At 41.3% G+C, this 15,651-nt stretch overlaps 1 protein-coding gene across 6 annotated transcripts in view; it reads right to left on the reverse strand.

The window, feature by feature from the left end:
* APP (amyloid beta precursor protein) overlaps positions 1-15,651 on the reverse strand; it is a 285,965-nt gene that overhangs the window by 19,963 nt on the left and 250,351 nt on the right. For 3 of the 6 annotated variants that reach the window (XM_065913686.1, XM_065913683.1, XM_065913681.1), the window contains 2 exons: positions 9,806-10,027; positions 1,554-1,607 (listed from right to left, as the gene is read on the reverse strand). In XM_065913686.1, coding sequence (XP_065769758.1) covers positions 1,554-1,607; positions 9,806-10,027 — 276 coding nt within the window. The remainder of the gene's footprint in view (positions 1-1,553; positions 1,608-9,805; positions 10,028-15,651) is intronic. The other 3 variants (XM_065913687.1, XM_065913685.1, XM_065913682.1) reach the window with 1 other exon arrangement.

The following is a 15,651-nucleotide window of genomic DNA, read 5'->3' on the forward strand; positions in this document are numbered from 1 at the left end:
GAGTGAGTGCTTCTAATTCACACGGTCTGCTTGTGGATGAGAAGTGTCTCTTCCTTTAAAAATAAAGTAGGAAGTGCCATGAAAAAATGGCCCAAGGCAAAGGACCAACCTGAGCTGGTCTCAAATGCAATTAGAACGGAACCAACCCTCAGCCTTGAGTCCTACCAGTGGGCTGAGCAGGCTGGGGATGTGTCAATTCCCCGTTCCTTGAAATTCACGTGTGTAATACGGGCAATAAGGAAGACGTTAGGTGAGCTGAAGTTGTGCCTGACTTACTGTAGTTCACGTCTCTGAAAAGCCCTACAGAAACGGATCATAGAATCAAGGAGACTGGCTGTCAAGATCTGTCACTCCACCGTCCCTGATGCCCTGTTAATTACACTGCAGAGGCTCGAAGAAGCCACAGGCAGACTCTGAATTTCTCAGTGATGGTGGTTGGAGGCAGATGCAATCTGAACCTGAGCTGGAAGAAAGAGGGGCAGGGTCTGCTTCTGGCTGCATCTGAACAGGGGATCGGGGGTCAACAACCTCCGAGCATTAACAAGTCCCTGTGAGGTCAACGCCCTGTTCCAAGATGACTGCAGGGGACGTTACGAGGATACAGAGGGAAAATATGGGTAGGGTTGCACCCTTGGGAGTAAAATCTTCCCAAAACATACATAGAGATTTGTCAATTCGGTTAACTTCTCTCCTCTTTCCGATCCACTGGAAGCAATTGTGCCATCAGCTGGGTGAGGCTGTGTGTGGGGTCAAAACCAGGCATGTATGTTTCTGTTCTGTGCAAAAGTAAATTTGAGACCTAGGCTCAACACAGAACAATGGTGAAAACATGTTTCTTCTTAATGCTCAGGAAATTACAAAAAAAGAGACGTGTCCATACTAGTGTTAATGGGAATTTAAAGTAGCATAAAAAATAAACGGCTTGTACGGAAAATTAGGCACGGGACTTCCGCTGTGTTTTAGACACTCATCAAGAATAACTATCTACAACCCACAAAAGATAAAATGGAAATATTTCTGGGCTCAAAAGATACTCCAATTCTGCTATTTTTAGGAAGACACGTCTAACTGAAGAACTGAAGTTTGAACCCAGTTCAGTTAGAAACGGGGCATCCGGACACCAAACAAGAAAGGAAGAAATGAGATGTTCCTAGCAGTAACCGGGTCGACACCAGCTGGAGTCTACATCTGTGTAGGTCTCCATTTTTTGAGGAAAGATAAGGTCTCTAGAACTCTCTCCACTTGAAAAAAAAAAAATCCCAAGCATTAGAAGGGCTCCTTTTCATTGTCTCAAAAGGAACGCTCAGAAAGAAAGGGAAAAAAAAAAGTCACCTAATGAGGAACTTGGTAAATGAAGTGTAAGGGAAAACGAAGGGAGAGTTTTAAAGTTTGGTTTCCACGGTCCTTTCACATCCTGCTTCTCCAGCGTTGCAATGCGGAGGGGCTGACCCCGGAGAAAGGGCTGCGTCTGCGCAAGCGCGGGACGCGGCGGGGCGGAGGGGATGCTGCGGGGCGGAGGGGACGCTGCGGGGCGGAGGGGACCCGGGTTGTACCTGGTCGAGTGGTCAGTCCTCGGTCGGCAGCAGGGCGGGCGTCAACAGGCTCGACTGGGCACGGGAAGCAAGGTACACGGAAAGCAAACAAGACAAATCGAGATGGTTAAGTTGTGGCTGCTGAACACAGCGCGGGGGAAAAAAGCATGTGCAATACACAAGTCATATACACAAAAAAGGAGCAGCTAGAAAAGAGCCAGTTAATCCTGAGCATCAAGGATGGGAGGGGTACCACTTCAAAAGGCTTATCGCTATTCATGTGCCGGTCCTACTCCTGAAGTTTTCCAATAAAAGCACTCACCAGGATACGCGGCGACATCAAAGCAGAGGGGCTGGTGAGAGTGGGTTTTCCTCTCAGTGAGTTTAGCGATAGTTTCTTGGCTTTTGATCAGAAATAAAATACATGATACCCAGTCCAGTGGAAAATCTTAAAGATAACTCCTTTTACCACTGTCCAACCTTATCTTATTTTACACTTAATTAACTACAAAAGGACTCCGTTAAATCCCCAGGGGAAATGCAAATAGGAATTTATCAGGAGAACAAAGCTTCACCACATAATACGCCATTTAGCGAATCGAATTTGTTCCCAGTTTGAGGGAGGCAGAGGTAAGCCAGAGTTTATCTCCCTCTCTGTAATTTTTTATTTTTCTCTCTCTGTATTTTTAAAGACTGGTTTCTATTTAATAGATGACATACAGTTGAAATATATGAAGTGAGAGTATTTCCTTTTGTGTTTGTCGACTTTCACAATTTGGGGTTTGACCCAAAGAAAACGTTGAGGGCAGCGCAATACTGTCCACTATTATTTGCCATTAGCTGGTATTTCCAAAGTGTTTCTGGTTCTCAGAAAATATTAAGTTGAACTTACCCTGGTCTTTCAAGAAATGGGCAAGGGGGAGAAGCAAAGCTTTAGGATTAACAATGGACAAGGGGACAGAGAAACCAGGCTGCTTGCTGTTCTTTAGTCGCTAAGTCACGTCTGACTCTTTTGTGACCCCATGAACCGTGGACCCCCGGGCTCCTCTGTCCATGGGATAGCCCAGGCAAGAGTACTAGAGTAGGTTGCCATTTCATTCTCCTCCTTCCTGACCCAGGGATCAAACCCACGTCTCCTTCATTGGCAGGTAGATTCCTTACCACTGAGCCACCTGGGAAGCTCAGTAAAGCCAGGAAGGAGGGATAAAGCCTCTTGGGTATGGCCCTGGGGATAGAAAGGTAAGAAGATAAGGGAATGTGAGCAGTGGTGTCCGTGGGAGAAGGTATCCTGGATGGGAGGGCATTTGGATCAGCAGTTTCAACAAGGCCATACAGCTTAGGGATGCATATAGCCCGGGCTTAGGGATGCATAAAGCCCAGGCATTCAATGATGGGATTATATGCCCAAGTCAGTTCTGAATGCCACACACTAGCAGGAACAGTGAGGGAGAAGAAAACGGCAGCAAGCCAAGTCTCCAAAACAGGAGAAAAAAATGTTGCTGAGAATACCAAGACGTTTGGATGCATCCAAAGGAAAAGGTGATTTGGTCCTTTATCATGCAATATGGCAGAAAGTGGGTGGAGACACCCAAACCTGACATTTATGACCAAGGGCAAATGATCACATCTGAGGCTGTTTTTTTATAAGTAAAATATTAGTAGAAATAATAACTTATCTTCTGATTCTAACGAGGAAACAAAAATTTTTTAACAACCCATTTCAGAAACTCTCCAATACTATAAAATTGCATTTATTAAATATCCTACTTATGAATTTATCTATGACACCTATTGTGAGGATGACTAATACTCTGTTCACTATCAAATGAAGACATACTACTTACTGCAACTCATAAATACACGTGAACAATACTGTTTCTCTTTCATCCTTTTTCCGTTGAATAAGGGACTTTATTGCTCCTTATAAATATGGGTGTTCACAGAAGGATTATTGTAGTTTTCGAGGACTTCCTGATGACAAGAGTCCCAAATGGTGCATCAGTTGAAGAAAAAAGATACCAAAATCACAAAGCAAAACCTTCATCAGTGGTTAAATCATTAGAAACTGTGATTCAGGGGGAAGCAGTTGAGTTTGTGGTTTAAATTCTGGCTGAAGGCCTGGTGGTCAGGTTCGGAATCCACTTTAATGCCACTACTTCTTTCTGTGCTCTTGGGCAAATCTCATTCTTGCTGAACCTCAGAGTGTCACAAGGAATCTAGGTTTTCTCAGGGCTGAAACATGCACATGTTTGCCAAAGACCTTTACAAATGATGAAGCCCTATTCCTTAATTACTCAAAGGAATATGGAAACACATCAACTGTGCATAGAAAAAAGTCTGAAAGATACTACCACAAAAAGCTATCATTTATTTTGAGTGAGAGATCACTCCTATAAATTTCTCTGCCTTTTTGAAGGTACATGTATTATTTGAAAACAGCAATAAATATTTTTTCTGTGTTTTGGGAAGATAAACAACAATAGTTTTAGTGATGTAAACCTTAGTTTAACAATGTGAAGCTGATTTAATATGAATAAATATTCAAAAAATAAGGTATTCTTGTGTTCAGTGACCAGACCTCTATGCATTTGTAAAAAGATAATCACATCACTGTAAAAAAACAAAACAAAACAAAAAAAAAACACTGACAAGACAAAGGATTGTATTATTCCCAATTCAAAATAAATATTTTTAATTTTTCAAATAGACCATTTACTTGTTGAGCCAGAAAGTCACTTCAATATAGTGTTCAAAACATGTTATTTTGGCTGTATAGTAAATTAAACATAAGAAGCATAAAAACTTTAGCAGAAATGTGTTATTTCACTGCCTGCAGCAGCTTTGCATCAAATAGTCCCCTACACAAAGAGAGAAACAGGATGGCAACTCAAGGACTTCTGAGTTTGTTGGTTATGGTGTTCACTGCATTAATAACAAACCAATTCTAAGCTAAACGCTGCCCAGCATAAACTCTCCTCCCCACCAGTCCCAAGGTGATAGAAGGGCGACAGGAAACCAGTTTTACACGTAGATTAAGAGGGGCCTGAAAAGGCGTGCCTTCCAAGTTTGATGAAAGACATTATTTAATCTCATTTCCCCCATTTTAAAAGTGCTTTGTTCATTGCTGCATTATGGCTAAGTGAAAATGGACCAGGGGGCGATTTTTTGATGCAATCACGCACATCCAGTCTCACAAGACCTCTTATGCCTCTGGAGGAATACTAGAGTATTCTGTGTCTGTGTTACACATAGACAAGCTGACTGCTGGCCACAGAGACTTTCCAGTGGCCACTGCATTTTCCTGATCTTCAGCCTGGCCTGTTCAGGCAGTCATGCAAATACAGAACAAAAACAAACGCTATCAACACAAAAGCTTTCAGCCAGATGATTTCATGATCCATGAGAACAACCGTTTTAGGAACAACAGCCTCACTTCTGTTTAGCCATTTCAGTTTTGTGGCTCAGAAAAGCCACAGAATAAAAATCCCTGAAGGCAAATCGCGGCTGGTCAAAGAGCTTAAAATATTGGAAAACTGTTCTGTGATACACTGATTTGTTCAATATAAATTAAAAGAATGCCTGGGTGACTGACCCTCTCTGTGGATTTGACTGATTGTTCTTGAGAAAAACAATAAATTCTGGTAGGCCTTTGAAGCTCTGATGATGATAAGGATTGTAGGAACAATGAAAGGAAATCCTTTGAGAATTTTAGATATTTTCAATAGCCCTGTATAGGAGCACATGTCGGTAAGATTAGCAAGGAACGAGGCTCTGGGGAGAGGGAGAAGAGGAAGATGGGGAGAAAGAGTGAGATTTTAGGACTATGATATGGTTTGTTACATTCATTAATTTTAAGGATACAGTAAGTCCTCTACATACGAACCTCTGAGTGGCAAGTTTTCAAAGATGTGAACGTGTGGCTGCATATTGAGTCACTTAAGTTAGTTCACGTGTCTGGGGTACACAGTCACGTGCGTGCATCTTCTACAGGTGGCTGTGCTTTTCTGTAATTTTTACTGTATAGTCCAGGATAGAGTGCAGTATTACAGTATCTTTATTTCAAGCCCGGGATGTCCAGAAGCAAGTGTAAAAGCAGCTGGTACTACTGTACTTTTCTTTTTTTTTTTTAACTATTGTACTTTTCAAGGTACTGTGCTGTAAGATGAAATGTGTTTTCTTTTTTTGTTTGTTTGTTTTACTTAATTCAGTGATGTTTACTTTTTATGTATTGTGTATCACTCAGTCATGCCTGACTCTTTGCGACCCCATGGACTGTTGCCCGTCAGGCTCCTCCGTCCATCGGATTTCCCAGGCAAGAATGCTGGAGTGGGTTGCTATTCTCTTCTTTAGGGGATCTTCCTGACCCAGGGATCGAACTTGTCCTCCTGCATTGCAGGCAGATTCTTTACCGTCTGAGCCACCAGGGAAGTCCCTTTTATGTATTATTTGTGTGAAATGTATTATATATTTATTACAGTATAGTAGTATTATATAGCCAGTTGTGTTAGTTGGGTACCTAGGCTAACTCTGTTGAACTTATGAATGAACTGGATTTATAAACGTGCTCTCAGAACAAAACTCCCATTCATATGTAGGGGACTTACTGTATACTGTTTAGGTCATAAGGTGACTCTCTAAGATAAGCTGGTAAAACTTCTCTAATAAGATCCTGGTTCTACTTTTTTAAAAAAGAAAACTACTACTGAACATTTCCTACATTTCAAGCACTTTACTAAGAGTTTTTCATACCATCTTATGTAATGCTCAAACCCTTTTGAGTTAGCAATTATTACCAACTTTGTTTTACAAAATAGGAAATAGTTAGAGACACTTTGTGACTTGGCCCAGATCACATAGCTGGAATTTAAACCCTGGTGCACAGCATTCTGGAGTGTGGGATGGTGGGGAATGTGGAGGTCTTTTGGGTTGCCACTGTGATAGGAGAAGGAGGGAGGATATTAATGGCAGTTAATAGCTGGGGACCTGGGATGCCAGATGGAAATCACAGGGCAAATTCACACAAATAAACATTGTCCTGCACCCCACACAGCTTCCTAAATTCCTGCTGGACTTCTTTTTCTGCACAGTTCTTACTGTAACCTGGAACTTCCCAGAGCCCACCAATGGATAATATGAAAAAAGACTTTAATTCAGGACCGCTGTATCAGTCTACATCTGTGTGTGTTACATCCGTAAGGGGGCAGACACCTGACTGCCATGTTTTCCTCTGGTAGTCAAGCCTGAACACTTATTGAAACATTTACTTTGATGTCCATTATACTGACTCCCCCCTAAACACTGTCAGTTCATTATAAGATTCATTAGAGACTTTTCAACATTTATAAAAGGAGGGTTGGTCTGATGATGGTGAAAATCAGAACTCCGATTCTGAGATCTTAGGTATTACTGCCTCCAATATTCTTCTGCAAGAGCTTGCTGTTAATCAGTAACATCCTTATGTAACAAGGATATTAGCTCTTTTAATGAGGCCTAGGCAATACAACAGCTGCTTCTCGGTCAAGGCTCCAGAGGCACTCCATCACAGACTTTGTCCAACTGGGCATCTATCTTGGCAACACTCAAGGGCACTGAGGTATGTGTTTAGTCCATCGCTGTTCTGCGATATCGCCAAAGCATTTTTCTACTTAACCCTGACCTTTTGGATCAGTGATCCAACAGATCACTTCGGGGGAAACCCAGGATAAGATGTCCAGTGTTCTTTCTTTGGATTCATTTGCAAGAGAAGGTGGAAAAAAAAATCACAGCATGCTTTCACACTTGGACCAACACTGAATTGTTTCTTGCTTGATTTGGGAGAAGTGTGAAGGGGCAGAAGATCAGGACCACAGTGTGAATGCTGACTGACCATGGCACCAGGGGCTGGATTTCTGAAAGCCGCTCTACTGACATGAAGTAATTCCTCTCTATATTTCTACAAAAAGAAACAGTCAGTATTCCCCCCCCCCCCTTTTTTTCTAAATAAAATCAGTGTGGTTACTATTTAGAAAGTTTAACATAAGAAACACATTTAAATAGAATGCATGTAATTTTTAATGAAGATCATGTATATGTACATGAATACACATAGGGTCAAGGTAAAATACTTAGGGCATACGAAGGCAGATTTATTTAACTGTTGGTATTATTTATGCTATTAATATAATAAATGCAAAGTTCAATTTCCTTCATTAAAGACAACCAAGGAAACATGTAGGCGGATATTCACATATGAAGCAGTCAAGCTCTTAATATTTGATAGAGAAAGGGAAATTTTGAAATTCAGGAAAGGCAGCACCTTCGGGAATTATCATAACTTTTTGCTGTTTTCCGTTGTGCTGTGTGGAGCTAAGCACCACGCTTCTTTGTCTTCACTAAACTTGGAGAGTAACATAAACAGGGCTACAGTATCTTTGCCTTCATTAAGCTTTGTGTGATTCACGTTTGTAAAGGACATACAAAATATTACAACAGACATCAACATTAATGTCTGTGAATTAATTTAACTCTGCTGCTAATTCAGCTTCTGTTGTTAGCTTTCTAAAGCTCTTCCCATAGACTTTACCCATAAATAAATTACAATTTATAGTCTCTGTTACTTGTGTGTGTGTTCATAAAAATGATTTAGGTAAACTCTAAAGTATGTTTTATCCTATGTTTCCAAAATCAATACATAGCTGAAAATATTAAATGGGAACATTTCATTTATGGAAAATATATACTTAAAAGATATGTGAAAGGTCTTCAATTATAAGCAATTGATAGGCAATTCTTTATAATTTTAGAAGCACACTGGAGATGAATAAGTTCTCAGTGGCAGGGATAATTTTTAATAAAAATAGAAAATAATCTATGTATTTAAGTTTTTCTGTAAAAAGCAAAAACCTGGACATAAATGACAAACTACACATTTAACACTATTTGGTATAAAAAGGGCATAAAGGACTGCAATTTGCTACTAAAGTTTGTGAGATCTCATACATGTTACTTATTTTTCTGTCAGTTGAACAACTCATTATCTTAACAGAAAAGCGGAAATCTTGTGTGCGTTCTATTTGCAAAATGAGATTGGACATTTTTCACAAACAACTCTCATTTGAGGTTGAATGATGAAGATTTTAAATGATCAAAATGTATTTATCTTTAAAAAATAACACAAGTAGCATTCTAGTAATAATACAATTTCATATGTCACCCAGCTCTTTGACACTAAATCTTCTTATATTTTTTCCATGTTAGAACTGTTTTTATAAATGGTAGTCTTAATTATTTTTATATTATAAACAACACTGCTGTTTGTATCTAATATTATTACCGAAAGGTACCTTTTTCCAAATGAACAAAACAAATTTGTGGTGATGATCCCTCTTAAGAACAGTCTATATTAAAGATTTTCTGCAATGGTTCTTAAAAAAAGTTTCTCCAGTGAACTTAAGGTCTAAACCTGGATTTATATTTAGTTGGAGGAGTGACTGACTGTATTTTGAGTTATCCACACTACAAATATCCATATTACTAATATTGCCATCAAAAGTCGTTACTTTAACAAAGAAGAATCACAGATAAAATCCTGTGTTCTTGAAAAACAAACTATTAGTATCTCAAAATCAAGGTGCTCCCCTGTTTGAAATTTTATACTTCTGGAACATGGAATGGAGTAAGAACTAAAAATTTCTCTCTGCCCAATAGATACTATTTGAAAAGTTTTGCTAAGAAATCCCTGCGAAAGAAGGTATATATATAATCCATTGTGCCAGTTTATTGACAGAGAAAATCTTGCTTCTTTGAATTATCAAAGGAAGTAACATTTAGATTACTGTGCTTCTTAATTTTGACAAATGCTTTGTATTTAACTTTCTAAACCTCAGACTGTGTTAACTCTTAAGCAAAATTACATTTCATGACCTAAGTATTTCTCTATCTTTGCCTTTCACATTTAATGCAATCTGAAATTTAATGCACTAAAATAAATAACTGACGAAGACCTTTTGGGTCTCTTTCAAACCTCCATTTATACAGGCCCCATTGAAATTTCCCTGTCCGCTGAGTGAACTGCGATTTCCGTAATTCCATCACCTGTTTTCTTTGAAGGTGGGCATTTGAGGCCACTGTCTCAAGGACACTAACTGTATGCTGAGCTTTCATTCCAGAACCAACAAAATACCTCTCGGTGAGAGAGCATTAAAAAAAAAATTCGTATAGAAAGTCACCCCGTAGGAATGTGAGAGAGATTACATAGGTACCAGACTACTGTTGCTCCCTCTTGGGCTTCTTACCTTCGTTTTCCGTGTTGGCGGGCACAGAGTCAACCCCAAAAGGATGCCAGGGCTGGAGGTCGTCCAGGCTGAACTCGCCATTCACGGGAAGAAGCTCCACGGTGGTTTTGGTTTCGGTCAGAGACGGCATGAGCGCATCATTGCCGTAGCTGATCCTCGGTTCACTGATGATGTTGGCCAGGACGTCGTCCGAGTAGTTCTGTTCTTTCTGCAGCAGCTCGTCTAAACCAAACAAAGCCACGTCTTGGGTGAGTAACAGCAACAGTTACAACAGAAGCAGCGGCAGCTATGCTATGTGCTAGGCACGACTGCAAGGCAGGATCTTATTTACGATGTGGGCACCGTTATCACCTCCATCCTACAGACAGGGAAACTGAGGCACTCGGTAGATAAGCCACTTATACAGAATCACAGCTAGCAATGCCCAAGGTGGGATTTGAGCCCTGGGAGGATGGCTTAGACCAAGGTGGATGCTCTGATCAGGTGCACCAGTTCCCCCAGGGAGAAACCTGGAATGATCCAGACACAGGCAGATTCTCCTACTCGACGGGGATCACAGAGAAATGGAGAGGATGCTTTGGTGGGGTGTTTGCAGCACACTGGCCTCAGTAAGCAAGGTGTAGTTTCTTTCAAGCTGAAGGACATAGCCTGTGAATTTCTAGTCTTTCCATGGACATGTGTAAGAACAAGAAAAGCCTAAGTAACAGGCTGCCTGCTTGCTCCACTCCTGAGCAGCTCTCATTGTTTTGCCTTGAAAACACTCCGTCCTCCTCAAATGCTCCCAGGGGCTGCACGGTACTAGTTCTGAGGCTTTGTACAAAGCAGCAAGCCCCGATCTCTGCTGGTTGTGGCCTTGCAGACATGAAGCCCTGGGCCAGCCTTCTCGTCTGTGGGGTACACAGCCCTGCCTGCCAACATTCCTCATGGGCTCTCAACCCAGACATCCCGTCTTTCTCCTCTGCTGCATCTCCTTTCAAAACATCCTATCAGACAGTAAAGAATCCGTCTGCCAATGCAGGAGCATTAGGTTTGATTCATGGGTTGGGAAGATCCCCTGGAGGAGGGCATGGCAACCCACTCCAGTATTCTTGCCTGGAGAATCCCATGGCAGAGGAGCCCAGCGGGCTACCGTCCATAGGGTCGCAAGGAGGTTGGACAGGACTAAGCAACAACGGAGCGGTCACAGTGGAAAATCTTACATCTGTGCTTCATGAAGCACGCACAGCATTTCAGATTGCAGCAAATCACGGTGCTCCCCATTTCTCTTTTATCTCTTAGACCGTTGGCAGGAAATTTCCTCCAAATGGCCGCTAAAATGTAGAGAGCCCCGTGGTGGTTAATTTTCCTGGTTTATTATATTCATTTTCAGAAAATGAAAGAATGAAATATTCAAGAAACATTACATTTTCGGTAGAGTGAAAAGCACTTAGATATGAAAGACATTTTTTGGTACCAAAGTAGAAATCCACTTTTCTATCTCAGTGTGACACAGGAGATTTAGAAATAGTCCCCTCTGGTCATCTCACTTGGAACAATGAAGTCAGTGTGGTGTTTACGGGAGGAAGAGAGGGTGGAAATGATGGATTACCGTTAGGGGAGTAGGATTCAATTTTGTGATCATAAAATGTCTAAGACAGCCACCTACTTCTTGCCATTATTAAGGGCTCAGGTTTTTACCAACTGTTAACACAATTGGTACCAAACAATTCCTCCTATGATTAAAAAAAAAAATCCAGAACTAAATGCGATTATCTCATTGCTCATTCTGAGTGAAACTTTATCTTTGAATTTTATGGTCAGACTGATCACACAGAAACTGCACTTCTAATACTATGCTGGTGGCCCTGATGGATAATCTTTTTATCTGAATTAATTTATTATTTTATTACAGCGCTTTGATGGCATATACTGGGATTTCAAAGCTTTTGAGCATCTACATTTGCCAACTGCTATATTAAACTAAAAGACTAGGCACATTTCCCTGAAGACTCTTTATTTTCCTAAAAGCTAATTGCTACTGCCCAAAATTACAGCAGTTACCTCTGTAGTCAAATATCTTCTGTAATACCCGAGCTTATGAGCCTTGTAGTTAAAAGTGGAAATATTTAACTGAATTCAGTGATGGTAATATTTAACCTACAGTTTAAACAACAAAAAGAAGTTTAATTTCAAATATTCAACATGCACTCAAACCCACTGTATGTTGCCCTTTCAAAAATGCTTTGGAGATGTTTATCAGGCATGTGTGTGCGTGCTAAGCCACTTCAGTTGTCTCCTAGTCTTTGCGACCCTATGGACTGTAGCCCTCGAGCCTGTTTTGTCCATGGGATTCTCCAGGCATGAATACTGGAGTGGGCTGCCATGCCCTCCTCCAGGGGATCTTCCCGACTCAGGGATCAAAACCCCATCTCTTATGTCTTCTGCATTGGCAGGGGGGTTCTTTACCACCTGGGAAGCCCACATCAGGCACACTTCTAGCAAATAAGAAAAGCAAAACAAAACATCTCACCACACAGCTGTCATTAAAAATATGTTTTTTTTTTTTTTTTTAGAAGCAACATCAAAGGAGATCCCTGGTTGATTTCATCTTCAAATGACTAACATATCTTGTTCTTGGAAATGCAGTAGACTTCCATGATAATTTATTTTGAGAGAAGTGACCTCATAAAAGGACTTCTGAATACGAAAGAGATGAATCCTAGGTAATTCATCTAATGCTTTCCTTTTAATGATTAATCCACTTGCCTAACTCCTTCTAAAGTTTTACTGCCACATTTAAGGTTTCATGAAAATGAACTTTATAAACATTAAGTCAGTTCTTCTACAAGCCGCAGGTGTAATTACTGAACTACCTTTTCCATCCTTTGAACACATTTGGGGCAGGGAGGAAACCTCCATCATACAGAGGTCCAACCTCTGTCTTTTCCCCTGTGAAACATGGCTAGTAAAGGTCTGATTTGGAGACTGGTGAACATGTCTAGGCTTGCTGGGTTTTCTTTCATATAGAATTGAACCTGCATCACTGTTAGCATTTCTCCCCTATTTTCGGACTCTTCTGGTTCTGGTGGAAATAGACACATTTATCTGCAGCCTCTCCTCCAAATGGAAATTTCTTTTCAACCTTGTCTAACAGGAGAATCTCACGTGATCATTTCTTACATTTTAATAAACAATTACTTATGCATCTGAAAGCACTGAGGAAGACACCTCTGAACAATGCATCTCCCCCGACCCCACCCTTTGCAACTGCCACAGATGCGGCAGGCATATTTACAAAAGGGATGTAATTTTTTCCCTATCGAGAAACTCTACTATAAATCTGCTGTCATCTGTGCCAGGCATTTTGCCCACACCAGGACTATGAGATCAGATTTAATTTTCCAATCACAGTCCGTGCATATCTGATTCATGGCTTGGCATATAACTGCCACACTGTTCACTATATTGTACTTAACGTGAGCGGGCTTCCCTGCTGGCTCAGATGGTAAAGTGTCTGCCTCCAATGAGACAGACCTGGGTTCGATCCCTGGGTTGGGAAGATCCCCTGGAGAAAGAAATGGCAACCCACTCCAGCATTCTTACCTGGAAAATCCCATGGATGGAGGACCTGGTAGGCTACAGCCTACAGGGTTGCAACAAGTTGGACAGGACTGAGTGACTTCACTTTTACTTTCAATGTAACCATGGTCTCTGAAACTCCCTAAGCTTTGCGTTCCTCATCTATAAAATTAGGGGGAGTTGGATGGATGGTCTTCATAGTTTCTTCACTTTGAATCCTCTTATCTCGCTATGTGGGTACCCCCCAAGAGCTTGTTGATATCATAATCTCAGGTTACAGCCTGAGCTAGGGTTAGGGAATATGCACATTTAACATGGCCCCCAGGCAATTTTTAAAAAATTGTGAAGTACAGTCCATTTCCAATATTCGAGAAGTTACAGATTTCAAATATATTGTTGTTCAGTCACTAAATCATGTCCTACACGTTGTGACCCCATGGACTGCAGCATGCCAGGCTCCCGGGTCCTTTGCTATCTCCTGGAGTTTGCTCAAATTCACGTCCATTGAGCTGCTGATGCTATCTAACTGTCTCATCCTCTGCTGCCCCCTTATTTTGCCTTCATTTTTTCCCAGCACCAGTATAGTGTACAATATAGTGATTCCCGATTTTTAAAGGTTATACTCCATTTATAGCTACTATAAAATATTGGCTATATTCCCTGTGATGTATAGTATATTCTTGTAGCTTATTTTATACCTAATTATGTACCTTTTACTCCCCTACTCCTATTATGCCCCTACCTTCTTCCCTCTCCCCGTGGTAACCACTAGTCTGCTCTCCTTATTTTGAAGTCTTTTTTTTTCTTTTGGTTATATTCACTAGTTTGTTGCATTTTCTAAATTCTGCATATAAATAACATCATATAGTTTGTCTTTATCTGACTTATGTCACTTAGCATGTGATCCCAGGTACATGTGATCCCGGGCCAGCCTTAAGCACACTGTGGTCTGATCATTGCTAGGAGGTATATCCATACAAAGGCATCCCTGCACGATGGTCTCAGCATCCTTTCACAGAAGACAAGCCTCAAAACCAAACAAGGTGTCAAAGGTGAGTATGGCCCAGAAATAACACTGGAGAAGAAACCAGGCTGCAACCCACTCCAAGGCATGTTCATAAACCCAACCCACCCCATTGCCTTCAAGCTATCATCATGATACCATTTTTCTGAACCAGAAAACCGCAGGAAAGACTAGTTATGAATTTCTCCCCCTGCCTTTTTTTTTGCCAGACTGTTTGTCAGGCAGGAAATTACATAGGAGCCAGAACAGGAAAGTGTTCAGGAAATAGGTTATTGTTATTCAGACGCTGAGAAAAAGAATGTACTTAAAAACGTAGAGGGCACCAAAGGCCATCCTTCCTTGGCGCTCTCCCCTAAGTCCGAACTTACCTCTAAGCTTGGCCTGCCCTGTAGCTCAGCGGAGCAGAATTTGTCTGAAATGCCGATCTGGGGGAGAACCTCTGTGGTGTTCCGGTGATTGCTGGGCAAGGCTGGGAGGTTAAGATCACCGTGTGGCTCGTGTGCAACTGTGTCAGGCTATAACATCTTTATTTTGTTATCTTTTAGAAACATTACTTTATTTATATTTACTTCTTTGGCTGCGGGTCTTATCTGCAGCACTTGAGATTCTTTTGTTGCGGCGCAGGGATGCTCTAGTTGTATCCCATGCTTTGTTGCTGCAAGGATCTTGGTTCCCTGTGTTGTTTAACCGCTCAGTCATGTCTGATTCTTCATGACACCATGGACTGTAGCCCGCCAGGCTCCTCTGTCCATGGGGACTTTCCAGGCAAGAATACTGGAGTGGGTTGCCAGGCCCTCCTCCAGGGGATCTCCCAGGGATGGAACCCTCCTCTCCCACGTCTCCTGCACTGCAGGCAGATTCTTCACCACTGGGCCCCCGGGGCAGCCTGCTCCCTTCTCTAGGTGAGACCTGACCTGTCACTCCTGTTGTGATGGTCTGCCCTCAACAGCAGTTTCTCATCCACCTCCCCCATTTTTAGATTTCCCCTTCTCCGGTAGACCGGCATAAATATGAGTGCTACGTGAACAATCATCAGGTTTCACTGATTCTGAGTCAGATTTAAGATAATTTAGACTGCTTTGAATTTTGAGCTATTTAAATAGTCAATGCTGCCATATGCTCCAACAAGAGGAAAAAATGAGATATATTATCACAAAGCAATACTGTTCCACAAATCTAGTTTTCATTTTGACCTCCCAGCAAACTGGGTCAGTCCTCTTATTTTTAGCTACGCTATCAATCCTGAAAAATCTCTCACGGTCTC

The sequence above is a fragment of the Muntiacus reevesi genome, chromosome 21 (genome assembly GCF_963930625.1).
Source record: "Muntiacus reevesi chromosome 21, mMunRee1.1, whole genome shotgun sequence".
In the NCBI taxonomy this organism is placed as follows: Eukaryota; Metazoa; Chordata; class Mammalia; order Artiodactyla; family Cervidae; genus Muntiacus; species Muntiacus reevesi.